We start from the raw sequence: 27,156 nt of genomic DNA, 5'->3' as shown, positions 1-27,156 counted from the left end.
AATGGTGGAGTAGCGAGTTTGCATAGTTTTCTTAGCTAAAATGAAAGAGTTTAAATTAGAAATGTAGTTTGCAGGGGATCTTCAAAGACAAATTCTTGTCTTGGTTGTGCCTTGGGATATTACTGGAATGCAATTGAATGATTATTTTACTTTTTGACATTTCTCCAAGAACATGTTTTGAGATTAGGCAAACAAATCTATCCTTCTCCTCTTCCCCCCCTCCCACCCCCTAATTTAGACAATTAGTTCCTCAACAGGAGTGTGACTTCAGGACAAAATGACAGGCAAAGAGCTAATGTACTTTGAACGTGGGCATAGTACGTGCTTTAGGCATTTATCAGATACACACACACACTTTTGTGTGTATATCTGAATCTCATGTGTGAAATTATGATGTTTGTGAATACTTAATGTATTTTACACGACACAGAATGGTCTGTTAGTCAAAGTCTAACAGCCAAATGACTTTTGCTAGTGTAGTACTATATTATGCTGAGGAAAAGTGGAAGAAGAGGTTGAAAGATGATGGTTTCCTGCAGCAGATCTTGTTCTAATGTCTTTTACATTCTTAACATTTGCAGTGAATCTTTTGCCATATCATTTTAGGATTGTACTTAAATCTAAAGAAATACAGGCAAGATCTTCCTACATCTGATTTAGATAGTTTTAGAAGTCCATATCTATGTGAGTGTAAGAATTCAAAACCATAGATTTGTAAGCACCTGACAGGTAAGATCAGATGAATTTAACTTGAAGAATAGTTTTCAGACTAAGCAAAATACAGATGAACATACATCATCATATAGAGATGTGAATGAGTGGTTTATGAACTGTATAGTGACGAAAGGTGGTTTTCTCAAAAGCCGCTGTTTGGAACACAAGGGAAACGCACCTCAAGACTCTCTGTTCAGACATTAGCTCTGGACTCCAGAACACCATCACCTACCTACCTTCCTTTTACCATTTCCTAAATTTAGGTTTCCCTGCCTGTGCCTTCCCGCTCATAGAGACGTAGTGCTGTGTCTGTGTCTGCTGCTGGTGTTTTCTTACCTTTACTTTTTCATTGCTTGTTTGCCTCCTGTTCTTCAGGTTTGTTTATTTGCTTGCTGAAGCCTTTAATGCTTTCACAGAAAGCTGTGGTATGAGGGAAAGGGAAAATGAGTTTTGTCACTTTTTTAATTGTTTGTGAAAGATAGAGGAATATTTCAGGACCTCATCAGGGTTGCCTTGTTGCTGCTGCTGGGCCATAATTGTTAGATGTTCCTATGAAAGGTAGAACATCTATGCTTATTCTTTTTCCTGGTGCTCATGCTGGTTTCATTCTGGCAGGCTTGACTTATTGCTGGTTTTGTACTATAATGCTATAAGCAAAAGGAAGTGTCAAAAGCATATGAAAGGATGCAAACGAGTTACAAAATTAAACTCCAAATCCTAAATCAAAATAATAGAAGTGTTTTCTGTTCTTTTATTTTCCACCCACCATTTCTTTGCCCTTATCCCAGAAATGTTAGACATGAGCTTGAAACTATTCTGTTTCATGTACTGTTATATATGTAAAATGTTGGAATTTTTTTTAGATCAATTTCAGCTGGAGCAAACAAGAGCCCGCCATCAACTCCTTCCTTCTATATTGCAGGCCCACTCCCCGATGGATGGGAACAAGCTATGACCCAGGATGGAGAAATTTACTACATAAACCATAAGAACAAGACCACATCTTGGCTAGACCCAAGGCTTGACCCACGCTTTGGTAAAAGTTCATCTCACTTCAGAATTTTTGATTCGCTTCAGTTCACTCAGCTTTAATTTTGCAGACATATTTTGAAAACTTTTTATAGTATGATTAAAATACATTTTAATTTGAATTATAGAGACCTTATTTAAACTATTATATATTAAAAAGGCCCCACAGATAAAAAGGAATAGCATATATCCTGTAGGAGTGTACGTCACCAAAGTTTCTAATGCTAGGGGTTGGGATTTTGCCATATAATCCATACATTTTCCAAAATTGGTTGCATTCAGAAACCTAGAGACAGTTCCAGCCAAGCTCACTCTTCCCTTTAAAACTGCAAAACTTTACCACAGAAGAATCTTTTAATTCCCAAACAAATATTTACTTTCCTTTGCACTATCCTAAAGAGGGCATTGCCAAATAATAATTTGTGCTGTTTAAATACACTTGAAACATATACCAGCTTATAATTCCAGCTTGTCACAGTGATGATCATGACAAAACTTATGGTTTTAAACAATATGGAGATAAATTACTAGTTTTGTTGTTTCTAATTTAATAACCTCTTTGTGGGGTAAAGACTATGTAATATTGGAAATAGAAATAGTAACTTAAGTTGTGATCACAAGGTCTAGATGTAAAAATTTAACAAAATAGAACTGATATCTCATGTTTTGTAATGTTTTCAATCTATGAAAAGCAGAGCTGCAAACATTTCAATAAAATATTGGCACTGATGACTATGAATAGCAATAGCATATAACATTAAGAGACTCTAAACTAGTTTCTTACGTTGTCCAAGTGATTGTTCTGTTGTATTTAAGGTGGTATTACAACTTTAGTAAAGCCATGACCTGTGTGTGTAAGCCTTATTAGCTGTATTGATTTGACCTTGATTTGTTTCCCCAATAACTTACTATTTTCAACTCCTTTGGATTTTAGTTATTTTTCCAGACCCATGGAAAAAACAGTAGGGGGAAAAAAAAAAAAAAGAGATCATTGTGGTTTTTCAGGCTTTAGTTTTGGACTCGGTGCAACTAAATGAAAACAGTGTGCAGATCACTGAGTAGGTCAGGCTGAGGGGATACAAAGCCTTTGAAGCTTTACAGGGGTTGACCTAACAACAACTGTGGGCCCCTTTTGGGAGAGGCATTAACTCCATGAATGCCATATAAACACAGAGCTGCAAAACTCAACAGTCACTGTTGTGTTTTGTTTTTCTGAAATGGCTGTTGGAAATTTCAGCATTTTTGTTTTGTAGGCTTGAGTGCTTACTTTAACATCCACTTGCTCTTGTGGAGAACACCAGATTGTCACACTTTGTTTATAAACTTCTCACCAGTTTGTAGACAGGTTGAACCACTGTGCAACTTGAGCCCAAAGGTGGGGCATATATTGAACGTTGTCAGCTTTGGCAAATGTCCGTGCTGGCTTTAACACCAGCCAGAGTTGCAGACCTGTTTTCGTGTTGCAAGAGGAGCGTGTGGGTAATTTGCAACTTTACAATTACTTAATATGTGAATAAGGCTGAAAAGGAAGCAGTCATCTTGAAAATCAGTGTTGCCTTTTGCAGTTAAGAGGCAGGTCAATTATATTTACTTAAGTAATCTTGCAGGGTATGTATTTTGCTTTTCTTTGTATTACTTTATAGTTTCCAACGATGAGCTGGAATTAAAAAGGAGTGTGGAAAAGGCTTTAATTGACATGTCGTGAGTAAGATGAATCTTGTTTCTCAGAACTATTTTGTACTCCTGTAGATAGTATGGCCTAATTATAAGGGCAAAAAGTTACTTGTCTTGTGCACACTGAAACTCCATCAAATGTTAACGCTGTGCAGTTAAACTGAAAGAAGTTCGAAATGTCCAAAAGACTGCATAAGGGTTTCTTGCTGCATAGCTTCCCTTTTTGGGCCCACTGTGTATGTGTATCCCAGACAGGCTTGAGTACATGCCAAGGCTCTTTATTTTGTGGTTGGACTTTTAATCTGTTCCAGACCTTTTCAGTCAAAGAGCTCAAGTGTAACTGAAAGGGGCAGGAAAGGAGAAAAAAAAAAAAAAAAAAAGCATGTGGGCTCTTCTGATCTAGAGTGACGGCAAATAGAGACAAGCTGCTAGCTGCTGTTGAGCTTGAAGGAGTTTTCCTTGAAATCTTAAGTTGTACGCATTGTATTGTGGTTTATGTTTTTATCATTTGAGCCAAGAAAATATAAAAATCTTATTCCTGTTGCTTTCTCACTTGTGACCTCCTTAAGTGACTCCAGTAAAGAAGAAAAAAATCTGTTTGACAGAGCTAACTTACTGAGCCTTGCATTTATTATCATGTGGAGATCCTCAACAAATACGTGCTGTGACCCTAAATAGCATGTGAATGACTCAAAAGTTTACCTTTCTGTGCTTAATATAGGTTGAAAATCCTGTTGGGTTTTTTCCCCCCTAAGGATCACCATACTCCTTTCTATCGCTACGTTTTAATATAAAGGCTTAGTTGTTACTATTTGACTACTAACACTTTTAGAAGCAATCCTAGTTGACTTCATCTTTGTAATGTTGAAGCTTTTGATTATTACAGTGATACTAATGTTGATTGAAAATGAAGGAGAAATTAATTTCTTCCTTGATACTCCCACTTTCACCTATCTGAAGAACCATTGAAAACAATAAAGCTGTTGAATGGTATGTGCAAACATACTCTTCTGTTCCAGTATTTAGAAACAGAAGGTTTGAAGAGCCTTTGCCCTTATTGCTTCTGAATGCCCAGCTTTCAGGGAGACAGCCCTTATGTCTCTGTATATTCCTCATCAGATGGAAGCTTTGTGTTCATTTTTATTTTCTCTTGTAGGTGTGCGTATACCTCTTTTCTTCCCCCCCCCCCCCCCCCCCCCCCCCCTTAAGTAGTACTGGGAATTTTCCATTAATGTGGCTAGAAAAGAGAGAGGCAGGAGAATCAGTTTGAAGAAATTGTTTTAGGCGGACACACCTACTGACTTACTTGGTAAGGGGAATTTGGGTATTGCATTCATGCTTTTAAACAGAAAATAAAAGGATGCAGTTAATATGGATTCTTTCTTGGAGCAGGCTTTTAAGACTAGTGCATCAGATAAGAGTCCCTGTCAGAATACCCTGCTGTGGAGTAGGCTGGGTCTAAAACCTGAGCGCTCCAAGTTGAAGATAAGAACGTTGTTCCAAGACTCAGATCTAACATCTTTGAAGTGGGCTTGAGGTCTTCAGCTATACCACTTAAATGGCAGTGAAGTCTTGTTTGTGGCTCAGATGTTGATCCTCCAAGTCTACGTATTTGACTTGAGAACAGTTTTGCATTAGGAGAATTACAAACTTTAAAATCTAGGAAAGAGCTAAGTATGAAAGTCTTCTCATGCCAAGCACAGACAATCATAAAAGATGACAGGGAATCAAAGGGATGGAGATGGGAGGGGGGGTCCTTAGGGCTGGGTCAGCAGGTTTCTTTGTCTAGTGGAGCATCTGGTACAAACATGCTGTCCTACCTTCTCAGTGCCTTTGCAGGCCTTGTAGTAAGGGTCTTCAAATTACTTTTTTTTTTTTTTTTTTTTTTTTCTTAAAGAAGGTTATGTCTTTCAGATAATTGGACTGTCAGGTTGAGGTTGTGTTTTGGACTGTTTTGTCTTTTACTAGCTTCTGCTATTGTCCAGTGGGCCTTCTTCACAGATCCTAATGTTTTTCTTAAGCCTGCCAGATCACTTAATATCTTTTCTTGATAATTAGACGATGTCTGGGTAGGAAGCAGGTCAGATATACATTCTGAGTGGCTGGAGTTGGTGAAGTAGAACAACATCTGCTTTTTCTGTAAAATTAAATTTCCTAGAACCAGTTGAAGTTTGGAATCGTTCAACTTTATTGCTACAAGTTTCCAAGAATTGGCTTTTGTATCAAATACCGTTAAAGGGATTTCAACTGTTATTTCAGTTTGCAGATGATAGGACTGGTTTTTGAAATGCAACTAAAAATACTTTGCCTTTAGAAGATACTTAATTTGTTAAATTCAAAGGTAGGATGGTGAACCTGAAGTGGGAAAATATGTGAAACTGGCAGTTGATTTCTGTGTTTCTATTTGGGTTAATGTAAGTCTTGTGTTTAAACAGTAGTACTCCATTAGAGTAGTCAGACAAGTCTGTCTGCAGGAATTAGAGTAAAATAAGATCCTGTTTCAGTTTTCTTGTTATTTTATTCCAGACTTCAATTTTATAGGTAGTTGCTAGTGATCATACCAGTGTTACACGTGCCCAGTCTTTTTCCTTCTGTTTTATCAAATGTTGGAGCTGCCATATGGAATATGAAGCAAAAGACGTGACTTCAGATTGAAATCATTGCCATGACTTTATTTTCATCACTCAAATTTAGAGATTATGTTAATGTTTTTTGAAGTTCTGTATGAATTTTGGATGAGGGGGAAGGCAAGGCAGGACAGTGTTTAATATCATTATGGAAAGTGCCATAGGGGCTCTGTGTACTTGAGCTACACAAGTGCTTGGTGCTTGAGCTACACAAGTAGGAAAAGGAACAAAAGTGATGATAAATATAGGAGTATAGAGAATACACATCAGGATTTTCTGTTTCCTTTTCTTGTAATGTAAGAACATTACACCTTTGAAACAATGAAAAGGGCTTGTTCAGAAATAGTGAAGTAAAATGCATCTGTATATTTCATTGAAACATGTATTTATTGTTTTCATTTAAAAAACTCAACCAACCAACCACACAACAAACTTGAAATGCACTTAAAATTAAGTGCATTTTATTTAACTGTGGAGGTTCTACTAATTTTTAAGTATCGGAAATTAAAAGGAAGTATTCCATAGTGTTGCTTTCTTATTCCTTACCTGTCTAGCACTTTGTTTAATATGTGTTTCTTCAAATAAGTTTGTTAGGAGTCTTGACAGAGGTACATTTGTGGACAAGACAGAACTAGAACCCTGGACTGGAAAACTTTCTTTTGTCTGGTCAAAAAAAAAAGCCCAGACCTTATGTCTGGTCACAGTGGCATTTTCAGATATTTTTAAGTTCCAGATCTGCCTTCCGTTTTTGCATCAAAGGGGAGCATGAGCCACAGTTGGTTTTTATGCGCAAATGCAATGGCATATCCTCTTTCCACGGTCTCTAAAACAAAAGTGGATTTGACTCATGTGTAAGGTCTATTGGTATTAGATTTTTCACTTCCCTGTCTCTGTTTGTCCAGAAGAACAGTTTCAGGAGATCACTCAGGATGGGGAAAAGACTTCTGTATTTTGGTATGTGTGTCAGAGAATGTGTACAGATGGAGCAGCATCAGTTTTCAGTGAACTAGACTTGTGTCAAAGTGAGCTCGTTGCAAATCTGCAGAGGCAGGTGAAATTTCACTGGTAAGCACCCCTTTGTAACAGGGGATGCTGCCCTTATGGTGGTTACAATAAATGCTTATTAGTTTTTCATCATCATACCAGAAAGTGAAATCTTGTATTGTTTGAAAGCAGGATTTATTTAGAGTTCTTTACTGAACAGAGTTCACTGAAGAAATTGTTAAATCTGTCTACAAGTATTGTGTAAGAATGCAGTTACCTACTTTATGTAGAATGTGTATAGTAATAAAAATGGGAAAAAAAAACCACTTTATTAAGGATTTGTCAGGGCAGTAAGTTTATGTAAGTTTATACCTGGTTTGGGTTTTGTTTTGTTTTCAGAATAACTTAATTCTGTTTGAGAAAGGAGATTTGTTGGTAATGGTGTCTTTATGCCAGTAAAAATAATGCGTACTTCCAGTGTTGTGCTAGAACAGCTGTGACAGTGGAAGAAAATTGTACTCCTAATAGGGCCATTTTTTCCACCATATCCTTCTAATACCACAGTTTGCATGTCTCTTTTAATAAGCATACTATGTTAAAAATTGAAGGTACATTGTTTTGAACACATCATTCATCATCTGTAATCTAAATATATACACACAATAATTATATACTCTATATCTAATCATATATAATCTAAAATTCAAAGAAGCGTCTGTTTTTTTTCCTCCTTGAATTCAGTCATGTCGAAACATGATTTCGGTTTCTCATATACAGAAAACAGTTTTGCTCTGTTTCTTGACAGTATACTGATTTTTTTAATTACAGTAGTTTTTACTGGATTTTGTAATTCTTGTTTAATCATTTCTAATGGGCTTATGACAGATTAAAAAAATGCAGACGTGCACATGCATATACACAGGGTTTATTCCCCTCACATAAATTGAAGTAAACCTGCATTAAAAAAAAATAATAAATTCCCATGTTATTTTATAAGAAATTATAGAAGCTTGTCTTTAGGCCTAATTAACCCAGGAATTATGTGGTGATCAAGCAGTGAAACTGTTTGCAGCTGGTACCCTTACGTAGACTCTGCTGATTAAACTTTGGTCTAAAATGAGGAGTAGCTTTGATTAAATGTATTTTTCCGGATATTTGGTGGACAGACATGGGGCCTTGATGAGCTCAGTCCTGCATTTTCTGTAGTCTTCAGTGTTTCATACCTACATGTGAAACTTAAATGACATTAGTTGAGGTTTCTTTTAATAATCTGTCCCATGCAGTGTGTCCTACACAGTTCTTCTGTAATACGAATACTTACACTGTCAGTTCCATTCTGTATGAAGATTTAAAAATCAAGTCAAATACTTAAAAAATTATTTACACTTTCAAAATTAAAATTGGTTTCTTTTTAAAAAATAGAAAAGGTTTTGTTTTGTATGCATGCACTGAGCAGAAGTTTTTTCACAGCTATTCATGTTACTGCTGAATCTCATTTATATTTGCTTTTCTGGCTGGTCCAGAATATTTCAGTTCTTCTGAAACTGGCATACATTGAGTGAAGATGCTTTATAAATATTGCTGTTTACTTCTGTGGGGTGGGAAAAGTTAGATCTGTGAACAACTGCAGCATTTTACTCCAGTTAATTTTCCAGTGTGTCAAGAGTCTGTGGATGCTATTGAGTCTTTGTGGTGGTCAGTCAATCCAGCTGTTGCACCTTTGCGTTTTAGGATACAGAAAAACTCTTCAAAACAATGGCAGCTTTATCAAAGAAAACAACAAATCTTATATTGTTTTAATTAGCAGGTGGTGTAGTGATAGAAGAACAAAAAAATATTAATTTCATTTGAACACAAGTAATTGATAAATGCAGAATAATCCATTTGCAGTTTGGACAGCTTCTGTAATGCTATTTTCATTGGATGTATCTTGTTTTAACCAAGAGTCCACCTCAAGGGTGTGTGACTGTTTCTTTCTACCTGACTGAGACACTAAGATTTATTTGTACACTTAAGACAGCAAAATAAGCCTGGATAACAGTCTGTTTCAGGTTCCCCTGTTACTCTAAGCTCCAGGATTCAGGTTAATCAGAAACTGAAAACAATGGAATATTTTATTGTGCTAATTTTTAGGTTGTTTTGTAACAGCAACATTATGAAACTATAACTGGGATTTCCTTAAAGTAATATAGCAATGCATTATAAAGAATGTAATCCAGAAACATGACTTGTGTCCTGATTAAACAACAAATTCTTGTACCAAGTGTCTCTAAAAAAGCCACTTGGAACAAGTTTTTATTACTTCCGAGACTCATTCTTTCAAATCCTGCTGGTAATTTTTTTGCAAATTAATCAAAGAGGATTTTTGTCTTTGTTCCAGTGCTGCAAACTGGCACCATTCAAAAACCTGGCCATAGCCAAAAATGATGCGCAAAAACTGGCTAGTTTCCAAATGAAGTTGAAGGGGGCAAGTACTCTTTTTCAGTCCCTCAGTGAAAATATTGATTCTTATTCTTAAGAACAGTGAGTTATAGTATGCTCAGATCCTGAACATTTTTGTTGTTTGTTCAAATAAATACGCCTTTGAATTTGTAGATTAAAATTAGATTTAGTTTTGAATGGTGAAATGATAAATACAAAAAAAAAAATCAAACATTCAGCTATGTCTATTAATTATTAAGGGTGCTCTACTGCAATCTTTGCATGTAATACTGCATAGGGGAAAGGAACTGTTACTGCAAACCGTCAGTGCCCTGGGTTGTCTGATTTAAATTGGCGTAGGATCTTTGGAGAGAATTAGCCTTTTATGTTTGATTTGTTAACAATCTGCTGGCCTTTTCTCTCTAGCACCAATGACTGGTAATTGTTTGTCTCTCAGTTTGTATTGGGGTGTTTTTGGGGGGGAGATGTGTTGGTTTGTTTGGTTGGTTTTGGTGGTTTTTTTTTTTTACCCCTCCATTAAGGATGTAGACAGCAGTGTAAGCTTTTTTTCAGTAACCGTGAAGTATTATCTTCTACAGTACAGAACAGGCGTTTTGCTGTTGAGTTTGGACAGTAGAATATTTAATGTGTAACATTTGAGGACCACTAATTCTCTGTTTTCAAAAGCATATTGCAGCTATTACAATTGACTGTATTCTGCAGATTGTGAAGCTAAGCCATTTTATAGGACGGCAAGATTTTTTTTTTTTATTGTCTTAAGTTGCCCATGTTTTTTAACTTGTCTGCCCCTCCTCCTCCTCCCTCAAATCCCCCTCTTCTAGAAACAAAGACTTGTTTGTTCCTTCTCTGCCTGTGAGGTCTCTGCAGCCTGCACTGTGTGGGTGCAGAGCCCCTTATTTAAATGCTTTCCATACCCATGGAAGGTAAGGAACAGGATGCATCAGAAGACTGCTAAGTCCTAACTCTAATAGATAAATGAAGCTCTTTGCCTTTGAATTCCAAAGTACTTTCAAAAAGAGCTCTGTGTGTCAGGGTCATCACAAACCCATGAGGTGTGGAAGAAATAAAATGTGCTTATCTGAGATCACATTGATAAGCGTATTCTTTAGAGTGCAGATTTCTGCAGTCATGTCCTTGGTGAGTAGTGGAGAATTGAGACTTTAAAAAAAAAAAAAAAAAATCAACCCACAAAACAGCCCAAACCTAAACCAACAGCAAAAAAACCCTACCTTAAGAACCCTCTGTTTTTTCCTGTCACTTGAAACAAGCTGTGGTTTCCCTCTTTTCATTAAATATTGAGTTGGAAATTATAGAAAATTACATTCTTCTTTCTGTTTCCCTTGAAGATAGCACACTTGTTTAATCAGCCAAGATAGCTAAAAATCATTCAGTGTTATTACTGTTGTTTTTTTCCCATTGATTCTTCACTTGGGCATGTTGTTAAGTCAGTAATATTCACTTAGCAGTATCTTCTTTTAATGTCCAAACTTTTAGTTTAATTTCACAGTTAAAGAGAGTTCCCTTACACGAAAAACATCTCCATGGTCTGTTCTGAGGACAGTTTAAAATCTTGTCAACTTGAAGTCTTTTGCACTTGCATTCTTGAAATAATAAAATGCTCAGAAAAATCCTCCTAATGGGCACCTAAATAAGAATTTAGGAAGTAGATTTTTAGGTTCAGTTTCTGAAGGGCTACAAAATCATATGATTAAATTTCCCCCCAGTATTTATTGATGAATATTAAGTATACACTGAAGTGGCAATATCTTACTATATTCCTGTTCAAGATACACTTTACTTATGTACATTACTTTCAAAATGGACATTAGAAGGCATTTCAAGGAAATTTCTAGGATGAGGAAATAAAATGAAAAACAACAGACAAACATGATTTCTTGGGGTTTTAATTGCAAAGACAGTAGATGTGAAGAATGGATCAAACTGGGATCAGAGAGAACTGGAATAATACAAGCAGCTGTCAGAAAGATACATGTATACAAAATATGATAAACTTGGCATGAGAAGGAAATTATTTCCAAAACTGCATGTTAGTGGGAAAGAGACCTAGGGAAGTAATACTTGTATGGTGCATGGAGGAAAAACAAATTCATAACATGTGAAGGGATGTTAGTGATACTGCACTTGTGTTTAACTAAGGTTATAAACTGTTAGATTCTTATGAAGTTATCTGCAACATGACTTGGCTGTGAACTGCATAAGGCAGGGACTCTGAAACCCTGATTATGTAATTGGAGACTAGACCATATAGGCGGCCTTTTTACCCCCCCAAAATTGACATTCTTCAGCTTTGGGTACTTAATTTTTACAAGCTAGGCAGTTTGCTTTCAACTTAGATGTGCTTATTTCAGGTGATTGCAATTTTCTAACCTTTGTCCCTCGTTACTTTCCACTGTAATTGACCCTCCATTGTTTTTAATAACACGGTTTGAATCCTGGAACTTCTGAAGGGTAGCACAGACTTCTGCTTGAGTTGCAGAATTAGCTAATAGCAAGAGAAGGCTGTTTTCTGTTGTCCCCTACTAACTCCTTCATTGTCTGCTTCTAGAGGTGAAAGAGGGTAAGATATAAAAAGCAAAATGCACGTGCCTGGTTCCAGAATGGAACTTGAGTTGCCTCTCAATGGAAAGATGAGCTGTGGTAAGGGGAAAAGGGAGCAAGGCTGTGAAGCAACAGCCATTTTACTACGGTTATGAGATAAATATATTTAGGCTTTCTTGGAACACAAGAAAAGCACTACTGTACCTTAAGTTAAACACTCAAAAGACAGTGGAAACTTAAGGGCTTTTCAGAGAAAAGATGATACAGACTCTTTATGAGACAATTCTCCTTTCTTATGATGGTTAAAAGTGTTAGTGTTCCCGGAATCCTCTATATATGATGAAAATGTTAATTCAAACTAGTACAACAGATGTTTTTCTTTGCACCAAATGTCGTGGTTTAGGCCAAATCCACCACTGGGGATTGGGGATCGCTAAGAAGCGAAGTTACTGAACAAAATTGGTTCTGTTTTACCTCAAACCAGGACACCAAATCAGCCTGTCATCCTAAAAGAAGCTCACTCCCTTTTTTTTCTCGTAGTTCCCATAAACCATAATCCTCATTCCTAGAAAAAAAAATAAATCCATACCACACTCCCATCACTGCTTCAGCAAATGCATTCTGCAGCATATTGGGCATGTTAACAGATTCAGGCTGTTCCAGACAACAAGATGAGGAAAGCTACTTCCAAAACTTAAAGCCCCTGAAAATAGTGCCTTTGTAATACATTCAGCTTTTCCCAGCCCTCTGTTTCACTATGGGAACTCCACTGCCTCAGTTGACTTCAACTACACTGGTCTCATGTTGGGGAAAAATCAGGCCTGTCAAGTAAATGTAGCCCAGTCATGCATTACATTTATAAAATTGCCTTAGGTCTTGTTTTTATGGGGGAAAGGAAGATGGCTTCTCATCGTGCATTAGGCATACAAGATGACACTCTTTCTTCTCCACACCCCAGAGCAGATGCATCACATACTTCTGTGGGGTAAAAGAAAACTAAGCACCGGCAAAATGTTTCCCATGATGATGGCAGTATTTTTGGCTGTATAATTCATTTGCCACTTCTGTACCAATGCTGATTTTGCATGTCAAGATGCCTTAAATGGAGTCTCAACACTCAAAACTTGATGGGACAAGGATGTGAATGATTGTTGCGTGACCTGCACTGCATTGGGAAGAATAGTGGCCTTTAACCAAATGTAGTTTGATATAAGTGGGATAATCTGTTTTGTCATTCTCTGTGTTCTTGAGTTTAATGATTCTGAGGTTTAACATGAATAAAAAAAAGTGATTTTGCATTATTTGTGTCTAAATTGGGAATAGTTTATTAGGAAGAAGAGAGAGATCTTTCTAATTAAACTTGAAATATTTTGTTACCACTTTTGAATTTTTCACCAACTTTAGGCATTTAAGTGTTTTCAGAAGCTTTTAGAACAAGTATGTACTCTTAAATGTGAGACTGTTGCATTGATTTCACAGGAATAACACATGTGAGCATACATTTCACTCTCTGAACATCGGTGTAGCTTCATTTTTTTGTACTGTTATGGCTTGTAATTTTATTTTATAAAATTTTTAATACATGCCTTCTAAGGATAATACTTCCCTTGCATGTATTTGTTTGAATTCATTCTTAAATGTTTATTGTTTTGGTTTCTTAGCCATGAATCAACGAATCAGCCAAAGTGCTCCAGTGAAACAGCCACCCCCTCTGGCTCCTCAGAGTCCCCAAGGTGGTGTGATGGGTGGGAGTAGCTCCAATCAGCAACAACAGATGAGACTTCAGCAGCTACAGATGGAGAAGGAAAGGCTGAGACTGAAGCATCAAGAACTGCTTCGGCAGGTGAGGCCACAGGTTAGACACCTACTTCCACTATTTCTTTTGTATGTTATGTTTTGTTTTGGCTAAGTCGTTGTATCAGTGAGGCTTAAAGACCGGTGACTGTACAAAAAGCTTTGAGATCTAAAAAGGTCTGAATTCATTCTGTTACCAATATCAGCTTAATAGTGAAAGCGTCTGACATACAGACTGAAGGATTTTGCTTTCCTCCCTCATTCCTCTCCCTAACAAAACTCTCCGAGAACAGGCTTCTTTACTATTAGGATGACATCATGCACTGTTGATCTGATTGGATATTCCTCTTGAGGATATCTTTCATATTCATTGAGTTCTGAGTCATGCAGAAAGATGAGAAGTTGGTTCCCACAGCTGCTTTAGTTCTCCCTTTTAAGTGGAGGAAAGTCTTTCACTTTCAGAACCTGTCACAGTCTGTAGGATTTCAAAGTACTTTTAAAGTTTGTATAAGCTTAACTGAGGAGACACCTTGTTGCTAAAATCTTATCTGTTAAACAGTGGAGTGGAGCATGGAAGAACTGAGTCACTCGTGCTGCATTTTGGACCTGTGGTTTTCTTATGCTGAAGAATTTCAAACTTGATAATTAGCTATTCCTTTCAGTATTTTTCTACTCTATGAATGTAGCTGTAGCAAATGTTCAAGTGTAGGACTGGACATTGGAATCTCTGGATTTTGAATTCGGGCTTGACTTCCATGTGACTTTAAGCCTTCTGCTTCAATTTTTCTATCTGAATGTTTAAGAGTTACTACCATCTGTGCTAGATACTGATGATATTCCTTGTTTTTTGACGCTGTTAGAGAAAGCACTAATTGTTTCTTTGAAGAAAACCTCCTAAAATCTTATCCTGTTCCCTTTTCACTTTGGGTGATGGGCCTTGTATCAGCAGAGGATGATATCTTAATGTCCTCAAAGACAGCTTTTTTTCTTTCTTCATCACCTGCAGTATTCTGTCCTGGAATCTGATTCCCGTTATCCTCTTTGTAGTCAAGGCCTCTTTTGTAGGAATCTTCAGCATCTCTTGGTGTAAGATGGGTCATCTTTACAGCTGTTACTTTTTATAGTGCTCTAGGTATACAAGAATACATTGCAAAGGTGGCATCAGAACTTTCTCTCTGCTTAAGCACCTGGGCTTCTGCTGTTCCTGCTTTGCTATTAATCCACCACCAAACATTTTACCCTGTGCTAGCATGCTTCTAGGTAGGCCTTCTAATTGTCTTCTTGCCTCAGTTGTCATTGAGAACGTGACTAACTTTGGACCAGGTGACAGCCAGTTCCCTTCATGTTGTTCTCCCTGGTCGTTAAGCTTATCTGTCAAATATGCATCCTTGGTAAATCTGTGAGTTTTGTTTCACTGTGTCATGGTTTTCATAGTTTCTTAACTCCCTTATCCTGTCTCATCTGGCCTGTCTTGGGGGCTTGATACTACAAGATGGTGTTTATAAGACAGCCTGCATAAGCAAACCATGCAGCTAAAGTAATTTTTATCCATCTTATTTTTACTCTTAGGCATTGCGGAATATCAATCCCAGCACAGCAAATTCTCCAAAACATCAGGTAGGCTCTTAACTGATGTTTCAGCATAATTAGAAAAATGAAAGCATTAAATTAGGCTAGCAGAGGAACTTTTTGCTATATAAAGGCATTCCAAAAAAGAAAAAAAAATATCCCAAAACAACAACAACAAAAAACCACCCACCACCGATCAAAAAAACCCAAGCTCTACTGTACACATTTTTGAACCACTTCTCTGGTCACAACCCTAACATTGTTTTTAAGAGTGCTGCGTTACCACAGCTTTGTATCAATTTTTAAAAGCAAATTAGGAATTCATTGCATGGTTTTCTGCATTGAAAACAACCTTCTTGTTTAGCATTCTTGAGGATACTGCTGTTCCAGTCCTGATGTCATCAAGATGTGTATTTAAAGCAAACCTCTCATTATATCTAAGGTAGTAGTTTGTGACAAATTTTAAGTACTGTTCATATGAATGTTCTTATCAGTTTGTTTAAACAGGTATGATCTTAAAGGTGGATATCTGTAATCAGTTAATAAAAAATCACTTAAAATATTTATGACTTTTAATCATGTACAGTGTAACAGAATTATTTAAGAGATGAGACTAACAAAATAATTGCTATGGAGATGTGATATGTAACTATTCCATTTTGCCATTTAACAGGCTCCTGCACAAATACATTTTCTATATAGGAAGCAACAATTCTGAAAAGCCTCCCAAGCTCGGACCAAAAGAAAAACTGGTCAAAATGTGAAGCATAATAAACAGTTTAATGCAGACTTCTTTTAGGATCTTAAGAAGTTTAATATGGAGTGAATCTCTGAGAGGGCGGATTTATGGATATATTCAGAGCACTTCTTGTTTGCTATAGCTAACAGTATTCTTAATCTACTGGTTCTTAAGACAATATTTATATTGGCTTGTATCGTACTTTGTTTTTCTAAGAAAAACATTATGTGCACTAGGCAAGAAAAACAGAATAAAAGAAAGTACCCTGTGTCTGGAAGCCATGAGTACTGGTGTACCATTGCATTCTGAAGAGTATCACAAAATTTGTACATTACTAGTTCTCCCGAGATGATCATCTTCAAAATAGAAACCTTGGATCTTAAAAACAGTACTGACACCGTGGAAAAAGACTTTCTTGTTTAGCAATATCAGTGCAGCTCTAAAATAGAAGCATTTTAATTAAGATGTAATCATTTAATTCATTTACAGAGCGTTAACCACATAATGATCTCGCCGATCAATATTAGATCCTATTGTGAAGGAGGATAAAAAGAATTCCTTGAGAATTGCTGGTACACAAGGAAATAAACGGAGAAGCATGCTACTCCACACCAGTTGGAAACACCTTATCTTTTGCCACAATTAGGTCATTCAGAAGGGATGTTTTTCTTACTGAGTGCCAAAAGTGTATTCTTGTATGCCTGAAGCACTGTCATACAATTGTTTGCTCTTCCATATTAACTTCTTCCTGTTGCCAGCTCAGAAATATGCAGCAAATGGAGAACTTAGGGATCAGTTTCATACCTAATAGGATAAGATTTTTGGAACTTCTTGAAATTCTGGCTTAAAACACTAAAAAACTGAAAAAGCACAAGGGGACCTTGTGGATAGTTCATTACATGTACATGCAGTGGTCATTCTGCTTTGTTTGGAATGGGAACTGATGACAGGATTTATGCAAAAATCAGGATTCCAGTTACATTTAGACTGGCTTCGTAACAGACTCACCTGCCTGGGATCAGTTTTAGTAGTCTGTACTTGCTAATGAGTCGAGCTGTGTTTGAGTGATCTGGTGGATAGAAAAGTAGTCAATCATGTCAACTTGAAAGTTCTGTAATACTAGATTATTCATGTTGTGTCATCTAAATGTATTTTCTGTGTTTTCATGCGTCGCTTCAGAAATGCAGTGCGCAGCCACATGTGGAAGAAGGTGATTAGAGAACTGTTTCTGGAAGCTGTTGTCTAAATGCTTCTTGAGGCCTTGTACTATAAAGGCAAATGTTGTATGCTATGATTGAAGTCCCACTCTGTACATCCTGTCAGGTCATAGTCAAGCTAGTGAATCTGTGAAAAATCTGTAGAAAGAACGAACACTTATTCGGTAAACGACTTCTTTTTGACAGATCCTTTCTTTCCTTTATGAATAAAATTAATGAAGCTTAGAGGAATTATGCGCTTTCATGATGATAAAGCTGTGCTTGGGGGAAGAATAATAGCTGCTCTTGCTAAATTTTAGGTGTTCTTTTAAGGAATACTGAAAAGAAAATCTTCAAATGTTCTCTGCTCTTAATTCTGGGAAGACTAAGTCTATTTTAGAGGATTGTCAAGGTCTTCCTTTTGTAAAGAAATTATACTACACCAGCATTCTTGAAGCTTGCCTCTAATGAAGTATCTCTTTTATACGGATAAAAAAGCCTGAGAAATGTTCCTTTACTTGTAACTGGGTCTCTGAGATTTCCTTAGTCACAGAATCAAATAGGTTGAAAGGGACTGTCTAGTCCAACATCCTGCATCCAGCCCAACCTCCTCTTCCTTCTTGACATTTTTGTCCACAACCTGAATACAGTGCCATGGTTGTATTGATATCTTCGGTCAGGTTTTCCTTTGGTCAGGTTTTTCTGGTACTGGACGAACTCTGTGTCCCTGCCAGTTTTTATCGCTTTGACCTGATACTGTAGAATCCTGTAGTGACACTGACACTCAAGGTGTTATGTATGGAGTGCTAAGGAGCACTTAAATACCTCCTGGAAAGATTAAACAATTGCTCAGCTTCATCTTTTGTAGCAAGTACTGTAAAAGACTCTTTTTCTTTGAATGAGGTTGTATTTTATTGTAATTCTAAAAATGTTGAAGTCAAAGGTATTTGAAGCAAATAACTTCCATATTTACTGTGCATAAACAAGAGGTATTGAAACATCCAGGGAATTTGAAAACACCGAGCACCTGACCAGTTACTTACGCGCATCATCATCAATTATCTGTGAACATCTTAAAGATGCCTACCTGTGTTAGGTAAGAGATTGGGAGACTTGACTTTCTCTCCATCCCTAGTAGCTCTCCTTCCATTTTGCTGCTGTTAGCATCCGGTTGTCAACCATGTCTCACCTAAGTAGCTGTCGGTCAACTTTTATATAAATCATAAAATTGGCTAGATGTTAGGTAACAGATTTCTTGCCTTCCGGTATGTGATGGAAAGAGATAGAGGCAAATAATGTTGAGGAACTGATGGTATTATTCTTGGATGTTGTGCAGACTACTTTCTTGTGCTAGGACTGGAAGATTTCTTAAGAAAAGAAATTGTTTGCTGCTAATATTAGGGTATTTGCTAGTAAGATCGGCATACTACAGAGCTGTTTTCATGGTAGGTTCTTCTTTCTTGATAGTGCGTACCTCGAATGTGCTCTCTCTCTTCATTGTCTCCTTTCTTTTTTCCTTATTTTATGAAGTACCTCTCATATTCTCTGTCCTGTTGCATCAAACTTATTTCTTATCAACATTTGTTTCCCATCATTCCTTAAAAGTTCATTTTGGCTGATGTTTGACACTTTTCATCAGCTTAGTTGATGAGATTTCCAGTGTGTCCAGGAAAGTATCAATTTCCTAGGACACTATTATTTTTCAATAAAAGATATTTTTTTTTGAGTCAGTTTGTATGTACACCAATACAAAGCTGTGTTACTGTTGGATTTGTGTCATATTCTAGAAAGTAAGGAAGGCATCATTAAAAACAAGTGCAATCTGGAATTCTGTACTCTTGAACTTCCATGATGTTAGTGAAGCTGGAAGTTTTAATGAGGACTAAGGGTTTGGGTTTTTTTTTTTTCTCTTCCCTGTAATATGTCTTTAAATAACAAGATGTACTTGTGTTCAAATCCTAGTGGAAATGGCGGGCAATAGTTGCTTTAGTTTCTTAGTGAATCCCAAACAGTCTTGTCCCTTGAATCTCGCTTCCCACCCCTCTGTGTATTATCTGAAGCTGACCTAGATTAACAAGAGAATTACTCGTCTTGGTTTCATCAAGAGTGTTTGGGGGGTGGCTTGGTGTTGGGTTTTGGTTGGTTTTGTTGTTGTTGTTGTTGTTTTTTAAAGAGAGAAAGGGTACTGAAGCCAGCTATTTGGTCTTTGAAAACGGCTTTCTTGACCAGTGAAGGTATGACCACTGGTATACAGAAACATTTTTGAAAAATACGTTTACAAGATGCAGGAAGAAAATAACAAGTCACTGGCAGCAAATTCATAGCTGTATTGTGTCCCTCGGTTTTAATTTGCCTGATTGCTTGATGTTTGGTAGGGAAAACGGGCTGTGATAAGCCTTATTCTGAAGAGATCCATTATGTGAAAAGTTTTGAGGAGAGCTAGCTAAGACTCAGTGAACAATCTTTCCAACAAAGTTGTTTTCCCATTTGAAATTTTTGCTTCCAATTGAATTTATTTTAGTCAATAGTCACAAATAATACCTGAAACTTCTCATTTTAGTGGAAGTAAGTATTGTATCCCTCCTTTATTTGTTTTATTCACTTCATAGCTCTTTTTACTGATACTAAGGTTTGCTTTGTCCCTTGTGGCTTACGTTTTCTGTTAGATGTTTGTTTTGTGCAAAGAACAGAAATTGTTACTGATTTCTTACTCTGCAAAATCAATTAAAATATTACTGGAGAACTGTCACTCAGATAAGGGAGCTGAGCAGCGTATACAATATTGTAAGTAACTTAAAGATTTCAAGCAGGCAGAAACCAATTTTGTATGTGTTAATCTCAATTGTCATTGAACTGTTGATATGTTATTGTTAGCGTGAATATTTTACTTCATTAGGTAACAAACTGTTCTTATTTACTGGACTACCTTCCAAAACTCTTTGTAATTAATGAACCGACTTCTTTAGTCTGTGGCAGTAAATTCAGCATGTAATAACAAGTTGTAGCATATTGCCTCTATATAGGCATCTGTTTCTAGGAAAGCAGTTGTATTTGAGGTAGCTAAAGGTTAGTTCAGATAATCTGTCAAGTACCCGTCATCTACTCTGCATCAGTTTCACAGAGCTTTGTTATAGTGTACCACGAGGCTTACAGGTAAGGCAGCATACCTGTGCAGTGCTATGACTTTAGAAATAATTTCAGAAGAAGACTTAACCAGCTGTCTAGAACCATCCTAAACTGGGGCTGAAGACTATAGCTGGGGAGTTGTGTGATATTTTTTAAGCAAAATATTTGCTCGTAATAAAATGACTTTGAGAGGTCTGGTAGACATGCTCTGGCACACTGAACTGCAGCAGTTTAAGACATTAACTCAGCTGTCTGCCAGAGATTGCCGTAATAATAAGGCAGCAGAACAGGATGTGTCTAACATTGTTTGTTCATAATCTAGTAGCTGAAGTGTTGGTGTGGCTACAGGTATAGACCCACAGGGATTAAGAGATCAAGGCACACATCTTCCTCTGCCATGACTAACAAATTTTGCTTCTTCTAAACATTATTAAATAAAATGGAAAGTTTTGTGAAAGCATCAAGAATTACAGCTTGGAGTTGGATGTCCTGTAGAAATTATGGAGATGTTCCTTGACCTAATTATTACTTAAGTCTTTGGTATTTCTGACGAGCAGTATACTAAGGTACTACTTTAAAGACTGCCTAGAAAATGCAAGCATGATTGGACATAAATGGGCAAGCATTATTGAAAGAGAATCCTGTGTGGCTGGATTTGAGGGGGTAAATGTTGGCTGCCATCAAAATATACAAAATGTGGAGTTCAGCTACTTTTACTGCAAAAGCTACACTGCTGTTGTTAGCCATCTTGGGAACTAAGCACTCTAAATCACAGAATCACAGAATTTTCAGAGTTGGAAGGGACCTCTAGAGATCATCTAGTCCAACTCCCCTGCCAAAGCAGGATTGCCTACAGCACATTACTCAGGACTGCATCCAGGCGGGTCTTGAAAATCTCCAGAGAAGGGGACTCCACACCCTCCCTGGGCAGCCTGTGCCAGTGCTCTGTCACCCTCACCGTGAAGAAGTTTTTCCGTGTATTTGAACGGAACTTCTGTGTTCTAACTTGTGCCCATTGCCCCTTGTCCTGTCACTGGGAACCACTGAAAAGAGCCTGGTTCCATCCTCCTTCAACCCGCCCTTTAGATACTTGTACGCCATAATAAGGTCTCCCCTCAGCCTTCTCTTCTCCAGGCTAAAGAGTCCCAGCTCTCTCAGCCTTTCCTCATAAGGCAGATGCTCCAATCCCTTAATCATCTTAGTTGCCCTTCGCTGGACTCGCTCCAGCAGTTCCCTGTCCCTCTTGAACTGGGGAGCCCAAAACAGGACACAGTATTCCAGTTGTGGCCTCACCAGTGCAGAGTAGAGGGGGAGAATGACCTCCCTCGACCTACTGGCCACACTCTTCCCTATGCAGCCCAGGATTCCATTGGCCTTTTTGGCAACAAGGGCACATTGCTGGGCCATGGATAATTTACTGTCTACCATGACCCCCAGATCCTTCTCCTCTGAGCTGCTTCCCAGCAGGTCCGCCCCTAACCTGTACTGGTGCCTAGCATTCTTCCTCCCCAGGTGCAGGACCCTGCACTTGGTTTTGTTGAACCTCATTAGGTTCTTCTCTGCCCAGCTCTCCAGTCTGTCCAGGTCACGCTGGATGGCAGCACGGCCCTCTGGGGTGTCAGCCACCCCACCCAGTTTGGTATCATCAGCAAACTTGCTGAGGATACACTCTGTCCCCTCATCCAGGTCATTAATGAATATATTAAACAAGATTGGACCGAGTATTGACCCCTGGGGGACACCACTGGTTACAGGCCTCCAACTAGACTCTGTGCCGCTGATCACAACCCTCTGAGTTCTGTCCCACAGCCAACTCTCAGTCCACCTCACTGTCACCTCATCTAGCCCATACTTCCTCAGCTTCCTAATGAGGATGTCATGGGAGACAGTGTCAAAAGCCTTGCTAAAGTCAAGGTAGATGACATCCACGACTTTCCCCTCATCCAGCCAACCAGTTATAACATCATAGAAAGCTATCAGATTGGTCAAGCATGATTTACCCTTGGTAAATCCATGTTGACCACTTCCAATAACTTCCTGTTCCTCAATGTGTTTGGAGATGACATCCAGAATGAGTCGCTCCATTACCTTCCCAGGGACAGAGGTTAGACTAACTGGTCTGTAGTTCCCTGGGTCCTCCTTCTTGCCTTTTTTGAAGATTGGAGTGATGTCGGCCTTCCTCCAGTCCTCAGGCACCTCTCCTGTTCTCCATGACCGTTCAAAGACGATGGAGAGTGGTCTAGCAATAACATCTGCCAGCTCTCTCAGCACTCGCGGATGCATACCATCAGGGCCCATGGACTTGTGAATGTCCAGTTTGGCCAAGTGGTCTCTGACCCGGTCCTCCTCAACTGAGGGAAAATCTTCCTCTCTCCAGACCTTCCCCTTTGCCTTCAGAGTATGGGATTCATGAGGGACAGCTTTAGCAGTGAAGACCAAAGAAAAGAAGGCATTCAGTAACTCTGCCTTCTCTGCGTCCTCCACCACTAGGGCACCTGTCTCATTCACCAGTGGGCCTACATTTTCCCTAGTCTTCCTTTTTCTATTGATATATTCAAAGAACCTTTTCTTATTGTCTTTAACTGCAGTGGCCAAGCTGAGTTCTGATTGAGCTTTGGCCCTTCTCATTTTCCCCCTACATAGCTTTGTTATATCTTGATAGTCCTCATAAGTTGCCAACCCCCTTTTCCAGAGAATGTAAACTTTCCTTTTTTTCCTGAGGTCCAGGAAAAGTTCTCTATTTAGCCAGGCTGGTCTTCTTCCCCATCTGCTCGTTTTTCAAGACAAGGGGATGGCCTTCTCCTGAGCTTTTAAGAGCACCTGCTTGAAGTATGCCCAGCCTTCCTGGGCACCTTTGCTCTTCAAAACTGCCTCCCAAGGGACACTCTCGACCATGCTCCTAAACAGGCTAAAGTCTGCCCTTTGGAAATCCAAGGTGGCAGTTCTACTGGCTCCCCGCCTTACTTGATCAAGAATTGAAAATTCTATCAATTCATGATCACTCTGCCCAAGGCGACCTCCAACCTTTACATCCCCCACAAGACCTTCTCTGTTAACAAACAGTAGGTCCAGTAGGGCACTTCCCCTAGTTGGTTCCTTCACCAGCTGTGTTAGGAAGTTGTCTTCCACACACTCCAGGAACCTCCATGACTGTTCCCTCTCTGCTGCGTAGTATTTCCAGCAGACGTCTGGGAAGTTGAAGTCCCCCACAAGAATAAGGGCAGATGATTGTCAGACCTCTGCCAGCTGCTTATAGAATACTTCATCGGCTGTATGTTCTTCTGCTTGTGAAATAGTATAGCTTCTTTCCTTATTGAAAATCATAGATCTAAGTAAAACTTTGTGTGGCAAGAGCTGTACAATTTGAGTTTCTCACTCTGTTGGTTTAAGTGGGAAATGCAGAGCATCAATAGCTAGCAGCAGTTACACAGTAGGAAAGATACTCGTATTATATGAGTAACTCACATTCAGAAGTTCTGATTCCACTTGCAGTAGTACCTAAGTTTTACAGGTTAACAAAATAATTTTATTGCTTGCTTGTGAATGTAGACCCTTATGGATAAATACCCTGTCTACAAGTCTATAGAGTAAATCAGATCTGTACTCATTGCCGTTGTCTGGTTTTTATGCCCCTAACTGCTTCAGGACACACTTTGTGTCTGTATAGGAGTTGTAGCTCACTGAAGTGGGTTTCCTGGAGTCACCAGTGCTGCTTGCAGTTGCAAAACTTAAAAAAAAACTTGCTGAGACTTACCTGCCTTACTGGTGCCCTGGGATGGCTTGGGTAGGCAGGGACAGTCCTGGAGCCATGGGCAGATGGACAGCAAGAGCAGTGTGAAGCAGTGGCACAGCAAAGGAACTGCAAAACCAGACAAGAAGCCAGACTTATTTACAAACATCTATTCCAATTTATGGTGCCTTATCTGTGCTTACAGCGCTCTGCGTAGTATTGAGTTCTTTGCTGAGTGTATATGATACAGTTAACTATCACTCTATCAGTATCACCTCTTAAATTAATTTTTCTGGTTTTCACGATTGCAACACTGATTTATGTTTCCCCCCTACTCTTCACTAATTGCATAACTCCTCATTGCTGAATTCATTTGTCTTCATCTGTCCGTGTGTTTTCCCTGTTTCTTTTGTACGTGTGCTGTAACTTTGTGGCCCTCAAACAAGAACGTAAATACTTAGTCTGAAGAAATAACTGGTGCTGTAAGTCTACCCAGTCAGTCTTCTCTTTCCCCTAGCACTTCTCTCCCATCTCAGTGAAGCCTGTTGATCATTTGATAGTTGAGCAGTGTTTGGGGGCAGAAATATTATAGTTGGCCCTTTTAAAGTAAATTTACCAAAAACCCAATTATAAAGATATATCAATTCAAGTTGAGTAGCATATCATATGTTTAATACAGGAAGAATATGATGTGGGAGTTGCATGAGGGAGCCTTTTACCTTTCGTCAAAAGCGCAATGAAGATAAAAATAATGCGCTGAACAGAGTCATTTTATAAAGTTAATTTGGACATGGTGTGAATGACCTGCAACTTCATGTAAAACTTAATCTGTATGCAATTATGAACAGAAAATTATCATTTTGGTCTTTATGTAATAACCAAAATTCAGCTTTTCTGTTAACAATAGGAATGCTAAGCTTTTATTTTCCCAGAGGTACTTAAAAAAAAGTTTGACATACTTACAGAAATAAGATGAGATCAAGTTATAGAAATCTAAGCCAGGATTTTGTCATGGTTTTATTTTTGCCTCTAGACTTTAAGTACTTCTAATAAAGGATATATTTTAAAGCATGAACTAGAAGCCTAGAGTTCACATTGCTCTGCTTGGAGCTGGGAGAGGCTTGTACACTCCCATAGATTTTTTTGAGTATCGAAAACATAACTTTTTTAATTGAAAAATCAGTTTTATAAATTTATAAAAAGACTGTTCTTCAGGCAACACAACTTTAGCTTCCATTACATGCACCTTTTAGGAAAAGCAGTCTTAATACACTCTTTGGGGCTTGTAGAAAACTTTCCTTATCTTACGGAATCATTAAAAACTGCTCTGTATTTGTTTCTGAATAGCTCGTCTTTTTTGGTAATTCCTTTTTCTTTCAGACTCCCAGATTGACATAAATTTATTACTTGAATGCGTAATGGAATAAAATTCTTTCTAGGGGGAAGTGCTGCAGTTCTGCCTCCTGAAAAAGTAGCAGTAATGATACTTATAAAAGTAGTTGTAGTTTTGCACTTTCAGCCGTGTCGTTGTTGAAACAAAGATAAAAGTAGTACTAATATTTAAAATACTTATTTCACATGCCAAAGAACTGGCAAAATGCAGTTCTCCCCCCTGTTCTAATACACCTCCTTTTAGTGGGCCTTCAGTGAAATGTGATTTTTCTTTTCTAACTGGCTAGTGTCTGAGCTACATTACTTTTTACCGTATTAAAGTTCATATATTGATGAAACTTCAATCTCTCCAACCCTTTAAGGATTTAGAAAATACAAAGGTTACTTTCCCATTTTTCCAAATTGCTTATTCCTTTGTAATGACTTTATTTCTTAAGATACAGAAGAGAAATTTGTGGGTTTTTTCTTTCCTGGTGTCAGTAGCTCTTGAAAAGGGGACCTGCATGGATTTCTCTTCTTTCTCTTGGGTTTGTTTTTTTGTGGTGGTGTTTTTTTGCCTTTTGTGTGTGTGTGTGTTTTTGTTTTGGTTGGTTGGGGTTTTGTTTTGTTTTGTGGTTGAGGCGGGGGGGGGGGTGTTTAAACTATTGCATCAGGAGGCAGTGCTGATAGGAAAGACCAGGCCTACCACACGATTAGATATAATGTCATTTTAGTGCTTTATGTACGGAAATGACTCTGTGCTGGTTTTGCTTTGTCATCACTCTTTGGGACACTGGTATGTGATTAAGCTTCTTCCGCAGGCTGCTGGCGCTTTTGGCGCCTCCTCTTCATCCTACTCAGGGACTGCAGCCCAAGGAAATAAAAATGCAATGCACAGATCAAAGCAAGAGGGAAGGGGAGAAGGACAGAGCATACTTGCCAGGCCAGGTAGTTGTAGATGCGTAAGAGCCACACTCGCTGATTGACAGCTCTGCTGTCACAGTGGAGAAGGAGTGTGTGCTGTACTGCAGGTATGAACCCAAGGCTGATAAGATTCTAGAGGCAGTGGTGCAAAATCGAGTTTGTTTGGTTTTTTGTTTGTTGTTTTCCCTTCCTCCTTTTTCATTGGACAAATAGCAAGATAGAATTAGTTAAAAGTAGCTACATCACAGGAAGGCATTTTCTCAGAGGAGGGAAGGTTCAGGTGACATTTGGGAGAATTCTAGTGTCCAGAGGAAAGGCATGAAGATTGTGATGTGAAGGAGCAGTTCGTGAGCCATCTCTGGGATGGCTGCTCTAAGACCTTCTACCTTTCTTCAGATCACCATTTGGGAAGCATTTCAGGAAAGAAAACCTTTTTTTCTTTTTTTTTCTTTTCTTTTTTTTTTGTTAATGAATCGAGTCTACCTGTATATCAACCTTCTTGTATCAAAGCTGATGTGACTGATAGAAGTTTATAAAGTTAGCTGTGAAGGAAGACTTCACTATATAGTCTTTGTGCTTGGTTTTATTACATAAGCAAATGAAAATCATACGGATAAGCCTATAGAAATGATTAAAAGGTGCCTAACATCCTGTGATCTGAAAATGAGGAGAAGGTGT

The 27,156-nt window shown here is 38.2% G+C and overlaps 1 protein-coding gene across 8 annotated transcripts in view; it reads left to right on the top strand.

Annotated features, from left to right (window-relative positions):
- YAP1 (Yes1 associated transcriptional regulator) overlaps window positions 1-27,156 on the top strand; it is a 96,828-nt gene that overhangs the window by 57,634 nt on the left and 12,038 nt on the right. The window contains exons 4-6 of one of the 8 annotated variants that reach the window (XM_082494882.1): window positions 1,637-1,750; window positions 13,691-13,872; window positions 15,393-15,440. In XM_082494882.1, the coding sequence (XP_082351008.1) occupies window positions 1,637-1,750; window positions 13,691-13,872; window positions 15,393-15,440 (344 nt within the window). Of the gene's footprint in view, window positions 1-1,636; window positions 1,751-13,690; window positions 13,885-15,392; window positions 15,441-27,156 lie in introns of all 8 variants that reach the window. The other 7 variants (XM_082494881.1, XM_082494887.1, XM_082494886.1 and 4 more) reach the window with 7 other exon arrangements.

Source organism: Vanellus vanellus, assembly GCF_965231255.1.
Source record: "Vanellus vanellus genome assembly, chromosome: 1".
NCBI lineage: Eukaryota > Metazoa > Chordata > Aves > Charadriiformes > Charadriidae > Vanellus > Vanellus vanellus.
This window is presented reverse-complemented; position numbering and strand designations above follow the sequence as displayed.